Source organism: Equus asinus, unplaced genomic scaffold (assembly GCF_041296235.1).
Source record: "Equus asinus isolate D_3611 breed Donkey unplaced genomic scaffold, EquAss-T2T_v2 contig_307, whole genome shotgun sequence".
NCBI classification, from domain to species: domain Eukaryota; kingdom Metazoa; phylum Chordata; class Mammalia; order Perissodactyla; family Equidae; genus Equus; species Equus asinus.
The window spans coordinates 326,402-351,473 of NW_027224969.1; the positions used below are offsets into that span (position 1 = coordinate 326,402).

Sequence of the window (25,072 nt, forward strand, 5' to 3'; positions counted from 1 at the left end):
TGAGCGATTCTTTATCTGTAGAATGGCAATGATACCAACAGTCCCTTTCCCATAGGGTTAGTGATAGGATTAAATAAAATACTAAATGTAAAACAACTACAACAATGCTCGGCACACAGTAGGCTCAACGTAAGCATTTGCTATGATGATGGTGATGGTACACTATAAATGCCAACATGATTACACAACAAAATAAACCTGATTTTTACCGATGAGTATGACAAGTCCATGTTCACATTTTCTGATTTTTGAGTGTCTATGTATTTCTGTAGCTTTTTAATCTGGTCTTCCTTTTCTCTAAGCAGCTCTACTTTTGAACTTAGTTCATTCTAAAAGAATCAAAGGAGAGTGAAACACAATTTAATTGGATCTAAATTCTAAGGGATTAAAAAGAATTTACATTTAATAGTTTAGACAGTAAAATTTAAAAGTTGATACTTAAATATAATTCCTTCTCTTTTCTGAAATCATGTTCAATTACATATGATGTATATTTTATAGCTCTAGTCCCTTATCAACAGAAATATCAACCTAAAAGCTCACCTCAAGATCTTGATTATACACTTCTGCATGCTTAACTAAATTCTTTATTTAAGTTGGAAATTTCATGAATTAGTTGCATCTGTAAGAGCATGTGAACAGGCAACAGAGCAAACCAATAGTTAAACAGAGCAAAAAAAAAAAAAAGACAGCATTCATTCACTGCTTCAGAATCACCTAACACAGTAAGAAGGGCTGAGAGATAACTGTTCAAGCTACTGCAGCAGAGCACCTCATTATTTAAAAATACAAAAACTCTCCCAAAAGACCAAACCCAACTAACCAAACGAAAAATCCCAAAACCCCACAAAACAAAGAAGAAAACCTCAGCATAACCCAAATAACAGTTACATCATCTGTTAATAAAGTTACAATAACATCAAAAGTACATTAGTAGGCATCACTTGGAGGAGATGAACTGTAATCAAACTTTTAAAAAACATTCTCTGAATAGATTTTTGTTTTGGGTAAGTTAAATGCATAAATGTATTTACCCCGTAAGATTTTTTCTTCCCATGAATTAGCCATTTAGCTTTACACTGGCGTGCTTGTTAATGCGTTGTGATCTGGAATGCAGGTTTGGATTAGGCTGGTTCCATGTGGTGCTCACCAAAGCTACAGAGGTATGCACAGCATTACCAACTATCTACCCTGTTGGTTTATTCCACAGGGAATATTGGAAAGATGATGTTATCGCTTTACATTGTCCAACTGTCTAAAAGTATAAGGAATACTTAAAGATATAAGTATTTCTATTAAAGTTTCCTTTCTATCAAAATAGCTATAGCATTAACTATCTCAGTACCATAAACTTTTGTGTTCAAAACAAGTAAACTACAATTTCCTAAGATAAACATATTTTTCCTTAGAATTATTTAATCTTAATAATCAGATGAGTCCTTAAAGAGTAAAAGCAAATTCTAGTAGAATGCAAGCGACTGGCTGTTTCCATCCTAAACTAGTTTCAGATTTCAGACTAGTGTTGACGTTCTTATTTTAGGGCAGTATCATCCAACAGAAATATAATGTGAGCCAAATTTGTAATTTAAAATTTACTAGTAGCCACATTAAAAAATAAAACAGGTAGAATTAATTTTAATAATACATTTTATTTAACCTAATATATCCAAAATATTGTCATTTCTTCATGTAATCAATATAAAAAAAATGAAATATTTTACATTCTTTTTTCATACTGAAGTCAATTCAGACTGGCCCCAATTCAAGTGCCCAGCTGCCACATGTGGTGAGTGGCTGCCCAATTGTTTGGCAAAGTTTTAGACATTTGTATAGGTTGTAATTTAAACTGGCTTCATCTTTTACCTCTTCTTCTCTGTTTCTAACTTTCGTGCAAGAAAGCTGCCTATTTCTAATTTTTGTGCAAGAAAAGCACATTTACCAAAAAGAAAGAACTAAATGATCATTCTTAATTTTGGAAAATATTTAGAAAATAAAGATTTAGAAGGAAAAATTCTCCCACTTCTCATTTGAAATAGCACTTCATTTGAAGTATTGGTTCTCATAAACAGAAAAAGATGAAGCAACTTTTGTAAAGATCTGAGTGTAACCTTCCAATAACATATTGTTTAAGATGCTGAGCATAAAGTGTACAATACGATCAAAAGTTAATCTGTTGCTGCTTAAGAAAACAATGTAGATTTCAGCTGTAATTTTCCGCAGGTGAAATGAAATACTTAAGTTCTTAAGACAAAAATCTCCAAGTTGTGAAAATTATAAAATTAAATAAATCAAGTTTTTGTCTTAAGAACTTAAGTATTTCATTTCACCTGCTGAAACTTAGAGCTGAAATCTGCATTGTTTTCTTAAGCAGCAGGACTGTAATTTCTCTTGTTCCCTGAGCTTGATGATACTGACCTTATTTCTCCCTCTAAAATCACTATTTAAACATCCTATATTATGATATTCCCACTTGAGAATTATCCACAGCTTTGGTGATTTTTGGTGAAACCCTTTGGCAAACCAGAGCAATGACATAGGTCCTAAAGCCATAATTTGACTTTTACTCTTTTTTGGTTAAACTTTTCCCCAAAATATATGTTTTGGAACATATTTTACTGCATACACATAAACTTACAATATTTTCAGTTTAAAATGGAATGGATATTGTAAAACTGTCTTTGAAAAGAATAAGTTTTTATTACTTAATCTTTTATGTTACCTTACAGAACCTAGAATTTCAATTTATGTCCAAGAAAAACTGAAGAGAATAGGATTATTTTCCCCTTTGACTGTGGTTAAAAAAGAAAAAAAAATCCAGATGTGAGATTCAAGTCATACATTCTGTTATTTTGTAATCTTTTTGAGTGTGACAATTCAGTGAGCTTCAGTTTTTACTAATTGAACATATAAATGACGTAATAAAAAATTAGAGAAATTACTGCTACACTTATGCCCGAAGTTAATTTTACATCATATTATTTATAATAAGAAATACACAAAAACTTAGATGAAATTTTGGAGTTCGAAGGGGCCTTGGCAAGCACCTGATCTAACCTCAGGGGTGGAGACACGCAGGAAGGAAGCCCTATGAAATTCGGTGCTTGCTCAAGGCCTTGTCAATAATGCGTGCCAGGCTTGAATCCGCAGTGAGGTCGGGAGCAGCAAAACTGGGGCTTAAATCCATGGAGTCTGGCCCCAGAGAACCTGTTCTTAACCACGACGCCAGACCACCTCCTCTCAATAAAATCCAGTTTTACTGACTGAAGTCCACTGTTTTTTTCATGACATTTTGCATTTTGTCAATATGAGAATATTAAAAAAGGTAAATGAAACTCTGGAGAACTTACAAACTTTTGCGTCTTAGGATATAATACCTATGAAATGTAGGATTAACTAATTTGTAGGTAGAATGGAAATAACATATTTGGCACAGGATTCTTTTTTTCCTTTTAAAAAGGAAAAGAGGGTGAGAAACTAAACAATGACACAGAGGAAAAATGATTGTGTCCCTTTGGGCTATTCATACAGAAATCTGAGAAGCAGCTGCAAATTAACTCATACTTTAACCACACCAAACACTGGCTCTTAATTTTGGAGGGAATCACAGATCACTTCACAAGTATGATAACAGCTATGGATTCTCGTTCCCAAAAAATGAGTGAGTTCAAAACTTCTGCAAAATAATTTCATCGTGTCTATAAACTCTAAGTTAACGACTCTCTGCACTAAGAAATCTCTTGAATCTTTTGGACAATTTCTGTCTCCAAAGTCTGATGATTTGGGGATTAGGTTCTCTTAACATGTAGCCTAACATTATACACTGAGAAAATTTAACTAATCTGTTTCATTTCTAAAAATTCCATTAAAACTACTTCATATTAGTTATACTAATTTTTACAATAACTCTCTTATGGAAAAAGAAACATGCAAAATCAGCTTTCCCAGCTATTCTAATAATGTTCTAACTACTTAGGTACATACTTTCTAAAGAAAATGAAGTCCATTAATATGTAGTATCCATACATAAAACATTCACTAGATATTAAAATTCATATTGGTCTCAGAAGGAAACAGCTATGCTCTAGGCAGCAATTCTGGTATACTCAATAAATTATTGATAACATACAAATTATCAGGAAATAATTTCTTCAAGATTAATTCATCAATAGGCAGATTCACCAAACCTGCTCAAAGATGTTTTTGATTCCTTCCTCTTCTTGCACACAAGCACAAGTGAAACAATTATGATTTAACTATTTTTAAAGCAATATAAATGAACTGATTATTTCTTAAATTCTCTAAATTGTGTGTACAAATGGAAAATGGTTGGGTTTTCAATATATCAACCTTAGAAATAAACATCTTTAAGAAAATGATACTTTTAAAAGTGTGGTTTTAGGGTCCAGCCTGGTGGTGTAGTGGTTAAGTTTGTGCACTCCATGGGTTTGGATGCCAGGTGCAGACCTACATAGCACTCATCAAGCCATGCTGTGATGGTGTCCCACATACAAAATAGAGGGAGACCAGCACAGATGTTAGCTCAGGGACAATCTTCCTCAAGCAAAAAAAAGAGGAAGATTAGCAGCAGATGTTAGCTCAGGGCCAATCTTCCTCACACACACACAAAGTGTAGTTTTAGTTTAGTTTTGTGTTTCCACATCTTTTCATCTTTTACCTCTTGATCTTTTTCTGCTTTTCTTTCTAGAGCCTCAAATTCATGCAAACCATTCTTTTCTTTTAATTTCGATTCCATTTCTTCATTTTCTCTTCTTAGTTGTTCATAGTCTAGTACCAGACTATCATAGTTAGCACGAAGTGAATTCAACTCACTTTCTAAGTTTTCCTATTATAAACAAAACCAGATTTTCAAGTCAGAGAGGATTCAAGTTCTTTGTTTTGTTAACTAAAATCTGGATTAGTCAAATAATTCATTTAACCTTGAATCATTTGGTAGTTTGGGCCATTCTCCAATATCTTCCCAATGGTCTAGCTTGATCCACAGCATAACAGAAGGTCTGCCTTTTGGTAAACTAGCTAACATAGAATAGAGGAAGACTATTTTCAAAGAGATAGAATTAAAAAAGAAAGAAAGAAAGAAAGAAAGAAAGAAAGAAAGATCATATAAACAAATGCTCTGCCTGTGCCTGACTTAAAATTCAGTCGGGAGTAGGAGTAGGGCACATAATGGGAAGTCATCTGACCACAGATCCTTAAGCTCCTTGGTAATAAAGCTAATAATGTAATTCTCCACCTGCTTGACTCCTGTTTAATTTCTCAGACAGCTCTGAATTTAGGAAGTGACATGGAGCCATTATTTATTGACTTCTAAAACTCCAACGGCTGCCAGGCCTCACCGTGCTGAGCAGAGGCCTGTTTCTGCTTTCTGTTCCATCATGAGGAAGAGTAAGCCATGAGTTAAAAGAAACTAAACCAACACTAGGGATTTGAAAAAAACAACAAACCTTCCAGAGTGTTTTAGGGACACAAAAGCATATAATTCCCCATAATAATTAATTATAAGAACCATTACAACTAATTATAATGGTTAGCTAATGATAATAACAATTCCCAAGAATCACTGCAATTTTATTTCAAAATTAAAATGAAATTTTCTTTAACAAATACATTTATATGACTATGTTATATTTCTTTGAATATTAGCAGCCTAGAAAGCAAACATGGAATCTAAACATACTAAAGTATTCACTACAGTATTCCTTATTTCTTAAAGTTTTCATAAGACTATATAATTTTATTTACTTTCATTTTTCAGCATTATTTGGCAATATTACCCTTCCCTGATACACCATTCTACTTTATGCCTGAGAATTTTGATACTTTTAAAATCAGCCCTTTTTACCTTCAAGGGATGGCCCAAGGCAAAACAGAAACTTACCAAAAAATCATAGATACCAAGATCTGCTGGTAAAAACTAGAAGCAAAGGTTTACCTATTACCATACTTTAGGAAATGTTTAGCCTCTCTCTGTATGCCACAGTTACCAACGAGGAGTGTAACAAGTTGGGGAAGCCTTAATAAGAACCTCAACTACTACTGAAACAGTCAGAGCTAGAAATGTGCCACAACAGCAAACATCAATAACAAATGAATTTAAAGAAGAGTAAAAGGATAATGTTCTGTAAAATACATTTAAGTTACCTGACTTAGTAGTTTTGTTGCTGGATTCCACTCTGTCTCAGTTAATGTATCAAGAGTGTTACTGAAAATATCAGACTCTGAATAGAGAGCTATAATTAGGGGGAAAAGAAATTTATCCATAAACATGTTATTAAGTTTCCTAAAACTCAAATTAAAGATTAAAAAAATTCTGATCTGAGGTAATAAGCTCAAATTAGTTAATATGTGCTCACAGTATGAATGCCAAGAATATATAAACAGATGTGATCATTTATATACTCGTGCGAATTAAGATCACTGGTTAGAATTAGTGATAAAATGTAGGATCCTTAGTACAACACATTCATGCACGGCATAAGGACGTTTCAGTCAAGGACGGACTGCATATACAACAGGCGTCCCACAAGATTAGTACCACAGAGCCCAGGTGTGTAGCAGGCTGTACCACCTAGGTTTGTGTAAGTGCACTCTGTGATGTTCACACAACAACAAAATTGCCTAAAGATGCACTTCTCAGAACACGTCCCATCATTAATCAACGTGCGACTGTATAGGTTAAAAGGACAAATTCTAAATTTGAGATTTAATCATTGTAAGCAGATTTTTAAATGCCCCTAAAAAATACTTATAATGTTAGAGACAAACTTTGCAACAGATTCCTGTGTAAATGCTACCCTTTCAAGATTAGCAAAGTTTAAGCCAGACATTATATGGGTACTAACTTAATGAGCAGTGATTAAAACAAAAACAAAAAATAAAAATATCTGTCTCAAATGTTTCAACTACAGCACATCATTCTTAAGAGATCTGGAAAAAATAGAGAACTTCATCAATGTTCACTTTCTTAAAATTACTTATTTTTATCATCGTAATCACATCTAAAATACATACATTTTATTTAACTGTGTTTATCACATTAACTGAGTTATAAATAAAGTCTCTCTTTATGGGGATACTTTTATAATTAAAAGTAGTTGAAGAAGAACTCACATTCATCAATTTCTCCTCCTAAAGTTAGAGCAGACTTATGTGTCTTTGTTGTTACATTCTCTGGTACATTAAACTCATTTACATAGTTTGAATCCTTCATTTTGTTAATTTTGCCAACACACCAAGTGACTCTTCGTTTTTTTTTAGCCTAAAGAAGAAGAAATCAAAATTACCTCACACACATCTGGCTCAAACATCATAAAACAAGGGAACTAGTTTCCATTTTTAACAACCATTGACTTGGTAGAATTCTTATTCAGCCTAGTTTAATATCTTATCAGTCTAAGGACATCCTGAGATAAGAAAACATATTCAAACTTTTCAAATTAGTGTTAACTTCATAATAAATTTGATGAAACTATTATTTAAATTTCATTTTGTATTTGAAGGCTTACTTACAAGAATTTCTGCAAATTTACTGAAAGGAATTAGTTAAGTATCAATCCTTCAAGTAATCTGGTGTTACAGAAGACAGCACAGCCACCAACATAGTGACCAAAAGCACTTCTGGGAACCCAGCCTTAACTGGGAAGGAACAGACAGGCAGCCCATTTGAACTTCCCTCAGCAAGTAAATCTTCCACAGGGCCATTCCCATGCCAATTCTTTGCCAGTTTATAAAGCTCACGATCCAACCAGCGCTCCTAATCTTGTTCCTTCCGTTCTCCCTTGGGACTCTGTTCCCTCAGGTATCTGTTCATCTGTCGTCTTCACTACCTTCTTCCACTGGGCTTTAAGAATGCTCAAGCCTCTGTTTTCTGCTTTTGATTTTTTCAAAAACAAACCCTTCACTCCTTCCTTCTCTCTAGCCAACATTTTCTTTTAGTTTCTATGTTCTCTTCTTCCTCGTCTCTCTACTTCTTCCTCATCCCTCCTGGGATACCTCTGTCTCCTGGTTCTTGTCCCACCCAGCTAGCTGTCCTCATCACTCACTTGGCTTTACTGCTTTCTCTTTCTCTGACTACCGCCTAAGTGTTTTTCCATATTTTACAGGTATATTCCTCTCTTGTCCCTTTACTAGAACAAGCATTATCTCATCTTTTTTGATCCTCTCAACAATCCTCTCTTACTACATCCACTTTATAGATGCCTGAGTGTCCAAAAAGTTTACATGAGTTGTGTACAGTCATACAGCCAATTGGTGGCTGAGCCCATGCTTGTAACTTCAGACCTTATCCACCACCCATTCCACTGCGTTGCCTGTCAAGATTATCTGTTGTCCCCAGAATATATGGCTTCTGCTTGAAATGGCCAGCCCTTTCCACAGCCTGCTCTGCAAAAGCACATTCATATATAAATCCTTGATTCCCATGACCTTCAGCTCAACTCCATTCGCTCCCAAAGCCACTGGACCCTGTCATCTGAAACTCATAAACCTAGAACTCCTTCCACCCCAGTGATTCAGTTAATCCCATTATAGCTAGTTAGCTTAAGAGGGACATCTAGTCTCTTGATCCACTGTTTTCTTTCTGCCAGCTACCTTTGGGCTCTCATCCCATCATCTTAGATTCTATAGATCACCAGTTCAATCACATTTTGGGGTCAATGGTCTCAAACTATTAGACCCATTCTGTGTTCCCCACACCTATCCTATCACAATGTACACTCAGATGAATTACACTGCCATCTGAGCTTTTATTAGCCTCCTGAACACTGTGTGGACAGCCAGAAGACTGGCTACCAACATCACCTGGGCCCTTAAGGCTGCCTGGCAAGACTCCTTGCCCCCTCGTTGGCTTTCTTTTCCATTCCCTACAAAGGCGAGACTATTTCAAACCCTTAGCAGGTCTACAAACTGTGTCTCTACCATCTCCAGCCACCACAGAAGAAAAATTAAACCTCCTATTTCACAAAGAAAATACAAGCCTAAACTTACAAAAGCATTACTTGCATTGATTCCTACCCTTTTCCTCTGTCCTTGTTATAATGAAGGAGTGTTTCTCCTTCTATCTAAGGCCAGACCCTTCTACTGTATTCAAGATCCTACGCCTTTGGGCCATCTCAGCCTACTGCAAGGTGGCTTTCATTCCCAATACATAACTCAAATTGTTTTTGCAAAGGAGCTTCTTGTTTCTAAATCCAAAAAGTTTTAGTCTATATTTGTCTTATTTAACTTCTCAGCAGAACGTGACATCACTGACATAGAATGTGACCTCTCTATGCAACATTCTCTTCTTTTAGTTTACCACGTTCACCTGGTTTCTTTCTTAACTCTAGAGCTAAACCTGGGCTCCTTTAGGCATTCCTCTTTTTTGCTTTTACCTAAAAAGTTGTTTGGGAGGATCTTATCTTTGGCCCTCTGTTCTTTTCATTCTCAACATGCTCCCAGAGCAAGCTCATCCATTCTCACGACTTTAATTTGGATTTGCAGTAGTTAATGCCCAAATTGATATCTCCATCCCAGATCTTTCACTTGATTTTCATATATTTGCATTTTCAACTGCCTGACACCTTAAACTAGAGCTGACCCAAATAAAACACTGGACAGCTCCACTGCTCTTCACTCAATGTTCCTTAACTCAACAAATACTGCTACCAGCTATCCAGCAAGCCCAGTAATGTGTGCATGTCATTCTAGATGCTTCCTTCTCCCTTTCCATGTCCCCATGTTGAAACAATCACAAAGTTCTGTCGAGTCTGTCTCCCAAATAGCTCTCCAATTTACCCATTTTTTTTCCATCTCCAGAGCCACAAGCCTTGTGGAGGCCCAATCAATTGTAGGTACACAGTAGCCACATCTTTCTAAACAGCAATTCCAATCATGTTACCTACAAGGCTTTCCCATATCCTTAGCATAATGCAATGTTCGAATCCTACAATGTGGTTTAAATGCCCCTGCCACCAGAATATTTTAAGTCCAAGAAATATGTTTTCTCACGACTCCAAGCTTTTGTACATGTAGATGTCTAACCGGCATACTTTTCCCTACCCCTTTCCTTGGGCTGTTTCCTACTCATGGCTGAGCCAACAGATGGTTTTGATGCCTTCCATTTACCTGGTATGGTGGACTTAAAGGTAGCGTCTATTAATAATAATCTTAACAGCATACACTTATTGAGGATTTGCTGTATGGAGAGTATAGTGTTAAGCACATTCTATATATCACTTCACTTAATTGTCACATCAGTCCTATGAGGTGAGGATCAAGCTTTCTCACAGATAAGGAAACTGCAGCAAAAAGTATTTAAGAAAGGGCCCAAGGTCGAGAGTTAGGAATTGACAGAACTGGGATTCAAATCCAGAAAGTCCAGCTCCAGAGGCCATTCTCTTAACCATGACACTATCACTCCCCAAAACATCTGCTGGATAAATAAACCCCTACTCTGGTAAAAACAAAAGCACACAGACTGGAAGCCAGAATTTTGATTACTATGTTGATTTATAGTCTAGATAAATTTTCCTGAGATTACTATTTCTGTTTCATTAAATAGAAAATATTACCACATACTCTAGACACCTGTGGTTTCCAATCACCTAATCAATTTCATTAGAATTTCATAAGAAGTATAGTGCAAATAGATTCCTTGACTACATCCCAGACTTTCTGAATTAGGATCTCTTCATATGGGAATCAGGGTTAAGTATTTTTAATGAACGTTCTAGGTGTTGTTGAGGTATAGGCAAATACACAAAAGGTTCTTTCCTAAAATATACTGTATCAAAGGATAAGAAACACATAGCTATATAATAAGCATATAAGAATACCAATTCTATTCCCTATATATCAAGTTTAAGCTGTCATCTTTCATAAAAAAAATAAGACCCATATATGTGCTGCATACAAGAGATGCATTTCAGACTTAAAGACACTCACAAACTGAAAGAGAAGGAATGGAAAAAGATACTCCATGAAAATGGCAATGAAAAGAAAGCTGAGGTAGCAATATTCATATCAGAAAACATAGACTTTAAAATAAAAACTGTAACAACAGACAAAGCGCACTACATAATGATAAAGGGAATGATCCAACAAGAATATTTAACATTTACAAATATCTATGCACCCAACATAACAGCACCTCGACATATAAAGCAATTATTAACAGACATAAAAGGAGAAATAGCAACACAATAATAGTAGAGGACTTTAACAATCCACTTACACCAAAGGAGAGATCATCAAAACAAAAGATCAATAAGGAAACGTTGGCCTTAAATGACATATTAGACCAGATGGACTTAGTACACATGTATAGAACATTCCATCCCAAACCTGCAGAATACACATTCTTTTCAAACGGACATGGAACATTCTCCAGGACAGATCACATATTAGACCACAAAACAAGTCTCAATAAATTTAAGAAGACTGAAAAAATACCCAGCATCTTTTCTGACCACAATGGTATGAAACTAGAAATCAACTACAGGAAGAAAATCAGAAAAGCCACAAATGGATGGAGCTTAAACAAAATGCTATTGAACAACAATTGAGTCAAAGAAGAAATCAAATGAGAAATCAAGAATATCTGGAGACAAATGAAAATGAAACTACGACAGGCCAAAGTCTATGTGATACAGCAAAAGCGGTTTTAAGAGGGAAGTTTATATCAATACAGGCCTACCTCAACAAAGAAGAAAAATCCCAAATAAACAGTCTAACAGTGCACCTAAAGGAACTGGAAAAAGAAGAACAAAGCCCAAAATCAGTAGAAGGAAGGAAGTAATAAAAATCAGAGCAGAAATAAATGAAATAGAGACTAAAAAAAACCAGGAAAAAAAATCAATGAAACTCAGCGCTGATTCTTTGAAAAGATAAACAACATCGACGAACCTTTAGCTAGACTCACCAAGAAAAAAAGAGAAGGCTCAGATAAATAAAATCAGAAATCAAAGAGGAGAAATTACAACAGATACCTCAGAAATACAAAAGATTATAAAAGAATACTATGAAAAGCTATACGCTAACAAACTGGATAATCTAGAAGAAATGGATAAATTCTTAGACTAATACAACCTTCCAAAACTGAATCAAGAAGAAGTAGAGAATGTGAATAGACCGATCACCAGTAAGGAGATTGAAACAGTTATCAAAAACCTCCCAAAAGATAAAAGTCCAGGACCAGACGGCTTCCCTGGTGAATTATACCAAACATTCAAAGACTTAATCCTATCCTTCTCAAACTCTTCCAAAAAATTGAAGAAGAGAGGAAGCTTCCAAATTCATTTTACGAAGTCAACATCATCCTGATACCAAAAGCAGACAAGGACAACACAAAAGAAGAAAATTACAGGCTCATATCACTGATGAACATCGATGCAAAAATCCTCAACAAAATACTAGCAAATCAACTACAACAATACATTAAAAATTTCATACACCATGATCAAGTGGGATTTATTCCAGGGATGCAGGGATGGTTCAACATATGCAAATCTATTAACGTGATACACCACATTAACAAAAATGAAAAATAAAAATCCCATGATCATCTCAATAGATGCAGAGACAGCGTTTGACAAGATATAGCATCCATTTATGATAAAAACTCTAAATAAATTGGGTATAGAAGGAAAGTACCTCAACATAATAAAGCTGATATATGACAAACCCACAGCTAATATCATTCTCAATGGAGAAAAACTGAAAGCTATCCCTCTAAGAACAGAAACCAGACAAGGATGCCCACTGTCACCACTCTTATTTAACATAGTATTGGAAGTCCTAGCCAGAGCAATCAGGAAAGAAAACGAAATAAACAGCGGTCAGATTGGAAAGGAAGAAGTGAAACTGTCACTAGCTGCAGATGACATGATTTTATATATAGAAGACCCTTAAGAACCCACCAAAAACTTCTCGAACTAATAAACAAATACGGCAAAGTTTCAGGATGCAAAATCAACATACAAAAATCAGTTGCGTTTCTATACACTAACAAGGAAGTGGCAGAAAGAGAAATTAAGAATATAATCCCATTTACAGTTGCAACAAAAAAGAATAAAATATCTAGGAATAAACTTAACCAAGGAGGTGAAAGGTTTGTACACTGAAAACTATAAAACATTGTTGAAAGAAATTGAAGAAGATGTAAAGAAATGGAAGGCTATTCCATGCTCTTGGATTGGAAGAATAAACATAGTTAAAATGTCCATACTTCCTAAAGTAATCTACAGATTCAGTGCAATCCCAATCAAATTTCCAACAACATTTTTCACAGAAATAGAACAAAGAATCCTACAATTTATATGGAACAACAAAAGACGCAGAATAGCCAAAGGAACCCTGAGAAAAAAGAACAAAGCTGGAGGCGTCACACTCCCTGATTTCAAAATATACTACAAAGCTATAGTAACCAAAACAGCATGGTATGGCATAAAAACAGACACACAGATCAATGGAACAGAATCCAGAGTCCAGGAGTCCAGAAATCAACCCACACATCTATGGACAGCTAATTTTTGACAGGGGAGCCAAGAGCATACAATGGAGAAAGTAGAGTCTCTTCAATAAATGGTGTTGGGAAACCTGGACAGCCACATGCCCAAGAATGAAAGTAGACCATTACCTTACACCATGCACAAAAATCAACTCAAAATGGATTTAAGACTTGAATCTAAGACCTGAAACCACGAAACTTCTAGTAGAAAACATAGGCAGTACACTCTTTGACATCGGTCTTAGCAGCATATTTTCAAATACCATGCCTGACTGGGCAAGAGAAACAATATAAAAAATAAACAAATGGGACTACATCAAACTAAAAAGCTTCTGCACAGCAAAGGAAGCCATCAAGAAAAGGAAAAGACAGCCTAACAATTGGGAGAAGATGTTTGTAAACCATATATCAAAAAAGGGGTGAATATCCAAAATATACAAAGAACTCATACATCTCAACAACAAAAAAACCAAAAACCCAGTTCAAAAATGTGCAAAAGATCTGAATGGAGATTTCTCCAAAGAAGATATACGGATGGCCAACAGGCACATGAAAAGATGTTCAACATCACTATCAGAGAAATGCAAATCAAAGCTATAATGAGATATCACCTCACTCTTGTCAGAATGGCTATAATTAAAAAGACTGGAAACAATAAGTGTTGGAGAGGATGTAGAGAGAAGGGAACCCTCATACACTGCTGGTGGGAGTGCAAACTGGTGCAGTCACTATGGAAAACAGTGTGGAGATGGCTCAAAAAATTAAGACTAGACCTACCATATGATCCAGCTATTCCACTCTTGGATATTTATCCAAAGAACGTCAAAACGTGAATGCGTAAAGATACATGCACTCCTATGTTCACTGTAGGCTTATTCACAATAGCCAAGACTTGGAAGCAACTTAGGTGCCCGTCAAGGGATGAATGGATGAAGAAGATGTGGTATATATACACAAGGGAATACTACTCAGCCATAAAAAAGGATGAAATCTGGCTAATTGTGACAACAAGGATGGACCTTGAGGGTATTGCTGCTGAGAGTAAAAAGTCAGAGGGAGAAAGTCAAACATTGTATGATCTCACTCACAAATAGAAGATAAAAACAACAAAAGACAATCACATAGCAACAGAGATTGGATTGGTGGTTACCAGAGGGGAAAGGGGGAGAGAAGAGGTTGAAAGGCATGATTAGGCACATGTGTGGTGATGGTAATTAGTCTTTTGGTGGTCAGCATGATATAATCTACATAGGAATTGAAATATAACGATATACACCTGAAATTTATATACTGTTATAAACCAAAGTTACTGCAATTAAAAAAAACAATAATAAAAAAGAAGAAGAAAAGAAGCTGTTGTCTTTTAAATTTTACTTTTAATTCCTGTTGTGATGTGAGGGAAGAAGAGGTCACTAGCATTCGTGTTAAGTTTTGAATTTTCTCAATCTGCACTTTTTGAAGCAAATCTTTTTCTTCCAAAAGTTGGGCCAATTGGTCTTTTTCCATTGCCTGGGCCCGAGTCTCTAAAGAAACCTAAAGAATGTAATATTGGGTTACGTTAATAAATGTAGGTAGGTTTTAAAACCTTGAAAGTATAGTTTAAAAAAATATAAATTTGTATGTGAGTTTTGAGAATTTTTCTTTTCTTTTTTTTTTGTTGAAGAAGATTCACCTTGAGCTAACATCTGTACCTATCTTTCTCTTTCTGCTTGAAAGGGATTTGCCCTGAGCTAACATCTGTGCCTATCTTCCTCCATTTTGTACATGGGACAACAGGACAGCATGGCCGCCAAGTGGTGTAGGTCTGCGGATGGCAACTGAACCCGGGCTGCCAAAGTGGAGTGCAACAAACTTAACCACTAGGCCACAGGGCTGGCCTGAGAATTTTAATTTTATTGAAATAAAATATGCCCTACCTGCAGAACACCAATATGCAGTTACCATAATCAATAATTTCTCAAACTTATAATAGGGTAAAATATACATTTCTCCTGTCACTATTCTATATGCCATGTATAAGATTATATCAATGCTGTTAAAGCAATTCTATTAATTGACTAAAAATATATAAATAGGCAGAGAAATCATAAAGCAGAGACTTGAATACCTATAGCAAAGGAAGAGAGATCCTTCTAAGACCGCCATTTGACATTTTAGGTCATTTTTAAAAAGATCAGTAAAATGTAAGTTTTTTACAGACTGGGGACCATGATGGTTTAAACAAACAAATGGTAATGACAAGCAATTATGCTATCTTATTAGATTGCTATCTTAGGGCTAGAAGAGGAATTCAAGATAATGTAAAATGAAACAAAGTAGTTTTAAACACTATTCATGGTCTCTCTTTTTAACCTAATTCTCTGTATTTGTGACAGTTTTTATCTCTTAAAAAAACGTATCTCTACTTGGCCCATTTGAAAATCTCAAATTTTGCCCTTTGGAAATGAAAAACAAAATCTAAAATAATTTCAAGAAACCAAATCTTGCAGTTTATAGTAAAGTTTTTACGGGTTGATTTCTCCTTAGTTAAAAACTATTTGTTTTAAATTTAGATTGTAGAACTCAGATATTGAGGATTTAAGAGTCTCTGGGCATGTAGGCAGATCTCAATTCTAAATCCATCTCTATTCTTTACTGAAATACACAGTTCATACATACCTCCTCTAATTGTTTTTTAAGATCCATTATTTCTTTTCTATATCTTTTCAGGAGAGCTTCATCACTAGACACCTCATTGACATAAGGAGTATTCTTCATATATTTAGCAGTGCTGGCAAACTGGGAAAAAATACAAGAGTGTTAAACGTTGACACCAAAAGATTAGTTTAATTAATATTTAGGTTTCTTGTAATTTTCTTTTGTAAAGAAACATCAGTAAAAGCTTCCCAGGTGGCTTACAGCTTCTGAACACACAGCATTCTACGTCCCTGTAACAATGTCCATAACTTACCTTTGCCACTAGTCTTCAGGAGGGTCAGAGAAATATCTTGAAGACAGATGCCAACAGAGAGCCTACACACCCTGGCTCACTGGAATCCATCTACTCCTCAAAGTCCAGGGCAAATGCTCCCTCTGCGCTGAAGCTTCACTTCCAGTCAAAAGCACCTCTCCTTCCTTTGAACTCTGTCCTACTTATTAGCCACTTAACTTTTAATCCAAGGAAATCACGCTGGAAGACAGGTCTTATCTTCACTATAAGACTATAAATTCTGTGAAGCCAGGAACGCTATCTCCTACCTTTGTTTCTCTGACAGAACCTTGATCCAGCGCTCAATAGCTACTTAAAGTGATGTTTCTTAGAGCATGAGTGTCAAAAGTAACTTTAACTGGGTACGTGAGGGTGCCCATTAAATAACACTGAACCCTTCATTGAGACAGCTATTCTACTGACAGTTCTCATTCTTCTTTTCTTTTGAAAACAGAAAATACAGGCCTTAGGCTCAGAGCAAAGGCAGGCAACAATTTGTTAGCAGGAACTTAAGAATTATTTTGTTATAAACACGCACACCCATTTTTTGGGTCACCTTCTGTTTGTTCCAAGTGATAACCAGTTTTTCATTTATGGGACTGATAGAAAGTTTCCTTTTATAATAAGTTAAATTTAAAAAGTGAGTTATTTAAGAAAAAATCAAGTCAATTTCAATAAAATATTGTTGGATGTGGCAAAAATTGGGGAGGCAGGATATGAATGATTGAAGTTTGGGAAGATTAAGGAATGCTATTTAGTAGACACACCAATTTTATTTTAACAGGTATGTTATGTCAATTACAAAAAATTACACCTAATTTTAGTAGCTAATTTTTCCTTCTGAAAGATGATTTCCCCCATATTGATTCGAGATAAAAATCAAACTCACCTGGAGAGTAGTCAGGGTTTCATCCAAAGACACTGGAGTAATTGTGCAGATAATGCGTGTTTTTGCATTTCCTCCCAAGGAATTCTGGAGAATTCGTGTTAATTTGCTATCTCGATAATTTATGAAACCACTTAGTGAGAGATGAGTTTGGGGAGAAAAAGAGTAAAACTTTTTATATAACAAAAGTGGTTTATTTTTAACGCAGAACCTTAAATTTGCTACAGTTTAAAAAATTCATTCTTTACTGGTTACTTGAGGCAGAGCAAAACTACTAACTAGAAAATATTTAAAATATAAAGTAAATTTAGTAGGTCACGGTCATACATATAAGAAGCAACGCATGCTCATAGAATCACAGAAGCTTTTGAACATACAGGGGTATCAGTACATTTATTTGAGTGTCACTGAAATATCATAATTTTCAACCTAATGAAAAACGTAAGCATTAATAGGTAAATGTACAATGGGACAAACTTACCCAACTTGTCCATCACTAAGTTTCTTGATCACTTGTCCCAAAATAAATAAGCTACGATTTATATTACAGCCTTCCTTGAGTCGCACACCTGCATTTATTAAATAAATAAGAAAACAAATTGGCCCCTGTACTAGATGATGAACTTATTTATCAGTAATTTATGGGAGAAATTAGAAATTGCAGGGTCAGATGCTACAGTCTGTGCTTCAAATTAGATCTGCGCCCACCTTTCCTCCCACTGCTGACAGGCGCCCTTCCCTTCCTCCCACCCATCACGTGAAGCAGAAAGGCTCTCACCCAAGAGAAACAGCTCGAAAAAGACGACTAAGAAAAGAATAAGAATGCAGGAAAGCCCATGTCTGCACCACGTCCTAAAAGAGCTCCTCGAACTCCTCAATTCAAATCTATTTTTCCAAACCTCCAATACAGGCAACTAATGACGTGCAACCAAGTTAGTTCCTAGAGGTTCACAACCAAAAGTCCTTATTTTTAAACTGTTAATATGCTCACATGTCTTAAACGGAAGTCTACTGAAAAAGGTTTCTCTCACTTTATTCTCCTTTCAACCAGTTCCTATCGCTCTAACCAAGAACTATTATTAGTTTATTCTTCTAGAGATTTTTAGAAATACAAGTTCATACGTATTAATTTTTCCCCTTTCTTCTTTACATAAATAGTAACATACTATACACACTATTTTGCACTTTGCTTTTTTCACTTGGCAATATATCATCTATCTTATTGGTAAACATTGGTCTTTTTCACTCTTTTTTACAGCATAGAATTCCATTGTATGGATGTATCAGAATTTATTTACCTAGCACCCTGCTGAGGGACATGCAGGTGTTCAATCTGCCATGTACACAAAAAATACTGCAACAAATCCTTCTGAACAGCAGTTATTGCACAGGTGCGTTATTCAGCTATTGCTGGAATACTGCTGTTTAACAAGCCAGCTTAAAGCAACAGGCATTTATTTCTTGTTCACAGGTCTGAGGATCCACTGGTGTGGTGGGTACAGGCCACACTCAGCTGAGTGTCTCTATGTCAGGCTGCAGGAAACTAACACAGAGAGAGGCCTGACATCTTTATGGTTCTGAAACTTCCCATCTAAGTATGCGTTTTCATTTGTCTCAGTGTTTGGTTACCTCTTTCAGGTCTGTTTTAATGTTTTCCTTATTTTGGTCTTATACAATTTTTGTTGAGTTTCTTCCTAGGTATTATTCCTTTTAAGTCATTATTGCAAAGGGGGTCTTTTCGTACATTAAATATTCCAACCGGCTGTTGTGTTAGGAGGTGCTCATGTCTATAGATTAATTTTGTATCCTGCCACTTTTCTGAATTTCCTTACTGATTATGGTGTTCATGGGACTCTCAGGAGCTTTCCAACTATAAATCCTGTCAACGACAGAGTTTCATCTTTTTAACTAACGCTACAGCAGCACAAAGCAGATAATAAGCCAGATAAGGAAGCTGCTTTTTCTGTTAAAGACTTTTATCACAAAATTATCATTACTTTATTAGTCTCTAAAATGCATGGTGGCACTTTTACTCTGTTAAAGAACAGGAGGACTTTCAGACCAAAATATTTCATGAGTTTTCATTACCTTCAGCACCTGTTTGAGCAGCTCTTTCACTGCCTGCAAGATCAACCAAATTCTGCAGGAGATGAAAATAAACCTTTAGGAAGTGTAACTTGAAATAATAAAATCCAAAGTACTGGAAGAACATTTTTAACCCATGGTTTATCTGAACACCCCATCTGTTTCCTTGTTTCTCACCTCACTATTTAAGCCTTCCCTTGTCTGAGTCAAACTGAGCTCAACATCTTGTTCCTTCTTTATAATACCTCCTCCATAATGCTGCCAGAATAGGTTCACTTTCCTACACAAAGTTCGAAATCTTACCATGGTGAATACGATTCTTTATAATCCGGCACTTGTGTTGCTCTAGCCTCATTTCTGTCCATCAGTTACTCTTAACTCTGGCTGAACTACGGACTATGCCCTCCACACCATGCACAGCTACCCTTTGCCATTCCCTGTGTTTCGCTGATTCTGATGTTCTAGTCTGCCCCTACTCTTCCTTCACGACCAAAGGCAACTGCCACCTTCCCAGTGTAGCTTTGTCAACTTGATCCTTCCTTCCCTATACCGTGAATGAATTGACCTTTCAACGGTGTACCCAGAGGTCTTTATAGATATGACTGGTTATTATAGCACTTACTGTGTTGAGCTAGTTATTTGCGTCTCTGACCACACTGTAGCATCTTTAAAACCATGGGCCTCTCTTCCATTTCACAAATATTGTTGGAAAGAACTGACTGCCTGTCGTGCTGCAGGCAGCACGTTAGGTGCTAGGGATATGGCAGCGCAACAGGCAAATGAGGACCCTGCTCTCAGCTTATGTTCTGCACAGGGTGGGACTCGGGGAGGAGGAAGTTAGTGAGAGGAGAGAAAAAGACAAACAAATAAGAAACATAGCATGTTAAGCGTAATACAGACAATTTAAACAGAGTGTTAGAAGTGGGAAGAGGAAAGGACAGGACAGGCTCTTTGGGCAGGATGGCAGGGGAAGTCCCCCAATTCAGCTAAGATCTGGAAGGACGGAGAAGAGGGAGCCAGCCCTGCAAAGACCAAGGGAACCATACTCCAGATTAAAGAACAACCAGCACACCAGTCACAAAGCAGAAATGAGCTTGGTGTGTTCAAGAAATGGAAAGGGCAGTGTGGCAGAGTTGGTGAAGGAGAGATGGGACAAGATAGGGTACAGAAGCGGGTTTTTGGGATGCAATGGGAAGCCATTGGACGGCTTTGACAAGAGTGACATGCTTGACTGAACTTCCTCAAGGGTCACCTGGGCCCCTGGGGGGCAAACAGATTGGAGAGGGGCAAGACCGTAGCCAGGAGCCCAGTTAGGAGGCTGGGGCAGGAATGTGAATGGAGACAAGGCGGCCTGGACTAGGGAGGTTGCCATGGAGACAGTAAGTATGGAGGGATGTCTTCTTTACTCTTGTAATCTCAGAGCCCAGTCCTGGGCTCAGAACACTGTAAAGCCTCCGCAAATATTCTTAATGCATTAAAAGAAAGTCAAAGATTTAAATTATTTGTCTCTGTGGAGACCTCCAGTGATGAGCAGGTGATTACACACTTCTGCTTTGGAGTCCTGTCTCAGATACTTCTTTCTTTAAAACATTCAAAGAAGTCTCACCTTTCCTGTGTAGTATCTACCACAGATGGCCTAGATACATAATAAAGGGGTGAAGTGGTGGTGAAGGCAGCATGAACTTAGGTATAAAGATGGGAATAAGCATTAGTGTTCAAAGATACCAAGTGGCCCAACCTATCCTTAAGAGAGGAGTGCACATGGAGCAGAAGGACGTCAAGTTAGACTGGTTAAGAGTGGCCAGATCTTGTCCAAGGAAGTGACACGACACAAGCTTAGTGACATCAGAAATCTGCATAACAGACTGAAGAAGCAAAACCAGGTCATGGGGGCCAGGTCCAGGGGAATGATACAGTAATTCAAGAGATGAGGACTTGAGTATGACACCCATGGAATGCTAAAGGGTAGCATCAATAAAAAACGGGGATGACGGGACAAAAGAGAAGGCAGAAAAAGATGAGGTGAAACTGACTTGGGTTTCCAGCCTAGGTGACCAGGATAACACTGATAATACTGGAAAAAAGGAATATTCACCATGGTAGGAAGAAATAACTTGGTTTTAGACACACTAAAATTTGAGATATCAGTGAGACACACCATTATAACAATCTTTAGGAAGATATGAATTAGAACTCAGAGCTCTAGACAAAATAAATATATGGCTGTCATCAAAAGACAAATGTGAACCAAATGTCAGAGGGCAACGGGGAAGTAAGAAAGGCCACAGAACACGCCTGAGTTTTTGTTAGAAAGGTAGGGAAAAGAAGCCACAGAAGGGAACAGAGACGGAGCAGAGCTAAGAGAACCTGGATATTATTCTCCCAGAAAGGCCAGGAGACACTCAGAGACTCCCTCCAAAGAGCCAGAAAATGACTCTGGGGAAGACTTCTTTCCAAGAAGATACTTAGAGTGAGCGGGAGGCTGGAGGGCTGGACTTGATGATATCTAAGGTCGCCAGATAATAGAACATCAAAGAACACAAGAAAAGTCACCAAATGGATCACTGAATATGTCAAGAGTATTAAAGCTACATTATTAAGAGAAAAGTTAAAAATTGCAGTGAAATATCACAGGCCAGGTTTGGAAAACAAAACAGAAGTTAGGTTTTGTGGGGTTTTTTATTGTTAAACTGAAGAAAGAATAGGCTATTATAATAGACATTATACTGTGTAGTAAAATAACTGGGGTGAACTAGAATTAGATACTTGAGTGATTTTTCAAAATCTCAAAGTGAATAAACATATTATAGATTTACTCGTTTTTTCCCTGAAGTTTTCAAATAAAATAATCTTTATTTTTTAAAGATTGGCATCTGAGCTAACATCTGTTACCAATCTTCCCCCCCACTTCTTCTTTTCCCCAAAGCCCCCCAGCACACAGTTGTATATTCTAGTTGTAGTAGGTCCTTCTGGCTGTGCTATGTGGGACACCACCTCAGCGTGGCCTGATGAGCGGTGCTGGGTCCGCACCCAGGATCCAAAGTGGCGAAACCCCAGGCCTCCAAAGCAGCATGAGAACTCAACCTCTTGGCCACGGGGCCAGCTCCCAAACAGAATAATCTTAAATCGTATCCCACATCAAGCTAAAGAATTTAGGTCCTGAAGACAGAGAATAAAGTAATAATGGTAAGGAATAGGAAGGAAGCACAAAAACAGAGAGAATTGATACAGCGCAGCAAGAAGGAAATGGGAGGTTTACTTATGTGGTAAGGAGTGTTTGCATAATGCTTATGTTCACTCATTCAACAAACAGGTATTGAATATAAACTACATACGATGTGTTGGGGCTATAAAGATGAATTAGACATTACTCTTCCCTTCAAGCGATTTACAGTCTAAAACATTGTGCTCATGGACGGGGTGGGTGGAGCAAAATGGCGGGGTGAGGTGACCTGGGACTCGCTCCCCTCCAAACTACAACAAAGGACTGAAAAAAAACTGAATTTCAGCTAATAAACCTAATGCCAGGAGATCAGAGACCTAGAGTATCAAAAAGACGGAGGACAGAGACCCTGCTGCTGGCCTCAGAGGAGCTGGAACAGGGTAGGAGAGAACTTCGCTCCCTCCCCTAGAGTCTGGGATCACTGCCGCAGGTGAGGGAAGGAGTCGGGGAGGGGCCACGTGACCGGGGGATTGCCCAGGACTCCTGCCGCCGGTATAGTGGAAACCCGCTGATGGGGGAAAGCTTCCGTGTGTGGGGACCCCATAAACCCAGGGCCTCAGGAGACCAGAAAACAGAACTGATCCAAATCCAGATCGGCGAGCCAGAAAAACAGCCCCTCCCCCTGGCAAACAATGCTGGGTGCTGCCATCTTGTCCGAAGGCGGAGAGCTCAAAACACGTGGCTCTCAACCCCCATATAGTGGCAACAGGCTGTAACTGCAACTCAATTCTACCACCATGTGAAAAAACCGCTCCTCTACCATCCAGCAATTTATAAAAGCTCCAGACCAGAAGGAAAACAATAAAAACACAGAATTAAGTCCTGAGAACTTAGAAATAGGTAAACTAAGTGAAAATGAGTTCAGAGCAGCTATAATCAAAAAACCCAATGAGATAGAGAGAAAGATAGAGAAACAAGCCAACGAGTTCTGGAGTTACTTCACAAAAGAGATTGAAATTATAAAGAAGAATCAAACAGAATAACTAGAGATGAAAAACACAATGGACCAGATAAAACAGAATACGGACTCCCTGAATGCCTGTGTAGACACCAGAGAGGAGCAAATTAGCATAATTGAAGATATACAGGCCGAATGGCTCCAGACAGAGGAAGAAAGAGAACTAAGAGTTAAAAAAAATGAGGAAAATCTCTGAGAGATAGCGGATTCAATGAGAAGAAAGAATTTATGGATAATAGGAATTCCCAAGAACGTGGAAAAGGAAAATGGAGCAGAAAGTGTTCTTAATGAAATTATAGAAGAGAACTACCCAAATCTAGGGATTGAGGGAGAAATGTGTGTAGAGGAAGCTTTCAGATCTCCTAGATTTGTCAATGTGAAAAGACCTACTGCAAGGCATATAGTAGTACAAATGGCAAAAATGAAAGACAAAGAAAGAATACTCAGGGCAGCAAGACAGAAGTAAATAACCTACAAAGGAACTCCTATCAGACTTTCAGCAGATTTCTCTGCAGAAACTTTACAAGCTAGGAGAGAATGGAGTGACATATTCAAAACTTTAAAAGATAAAAATCTTTAGCCAAGAATACTCTATCCAGCAAGAATATCCTTCAGATGTGAGGGAGAAATTAAATCTTTTCCAGACAAACAAAAGTTAAGGGAATTTGTAACCAAAAGTCCTCCACTACAAGAAATCCTCAAGAAGGCTCTCATACCTGAAAAAAGAAAAAAGGGAGAAAGGGGACACAATCCACAGAGTAGGGAGACAGATAAATAGAACCAGAATAGGATAGCAAATATTCACCTATAGCATTAGGACAAAGGTAAGGAAACTACCAAAGCAAAGTGGATCTTATCACTCTAACTACAAACTCATAACACGAGTTGGAATAAGAAATGAAAATAACGGGGCTGGCCCTATGGCCAAGTGGTTAAGTTCGCGCGCTCTGCTGCAGGCGGCCCAGTGTTTTGTTGGTTCAAATTCTGGGCGCAGACATGGCACTGCTCATCAAATCACGCTGAGGCAGCGTCCCACATGCCACAACTAGAAGGACCCACAACGAAGAATATACAACTATGTACTGGGGGGCTTTGGGGAGAAAAAGGAAAAAAATAAAATCTTAAAAAAAAAAGAAATGAAAATAATAATTTAGGAGGGGAAGAGCAAAGGGACTAAATTAGTCTAGGCCAAGTAAGTAAGAGACCACCAGAGAATAGACTATATTATACACGAGATTCAAAATACAAACTTCAGGGTAGACACTAAACTAAAAAACACAACAAAGCCACAAAACATAAATAAGGAAAAAGCTAAGAAACCCAGCATAAGAAAGTGCAGTATTAAATGGGTAGGCTAAAGCACACAGGAAGACAAACACAGGAAAACCAGATAACGAGCAACAGATTGACAGCATTAAGTCCACATGAATCAATAATCACTCTCAATG

General features: G+C 37.2%; 1 protein-coding gene across 2 annotated transcripts in view; it reads right to left on the bottom strand.

Annotated features, from left to right (window-relative positions):
• Positions 1-25,072, bottom strand: part of LOC139043621 (centromere-associated protein E-like) — a 79,770-nt gene that overhangs the window by 44,097 nt on the left and 10,601 nt on the right. Inside the window, exons 9-17 of one of the 2 annotated variants that reach the window (XM_070503595.1) lie at positions 19,447-19,498; positions 17,840-17,927; positions 17,362-17,491; positions 16,163-16,282; positions 14,879-15,037; positions 7,129-7,276; positions 6,160-6,248; positions 4,676-4,843; positions 210-329 (exon numbers count right to left, since the gene is read on the bottom strand). In XM_070503595.1, the coding sequence (XP_070359696.1) occupies positions 210-329; positions 4,676-4,843; positions 6,160-6,248; positions 7,129-7,276; positions 14,879-15,037; positions 16,163-16,282; positions 17,362-17,491; positions 17,840-17,927; positions 19,447-19,498 (1,074 nt within the window). The remainder of the gene's footprint in view (positions 1-209; positions 330-4,675; positions 4,844-6,159; positions 6,249-7,128; positions 7,277-14,878; positions 15,038-16,162; positions 16,283-17,361; positions 17,492-17,839; positions 17,928-19,446; positions 19,499-25,072) is intronic. The other variant, XM_070503596.1, reaches the window with a different exon arrangement.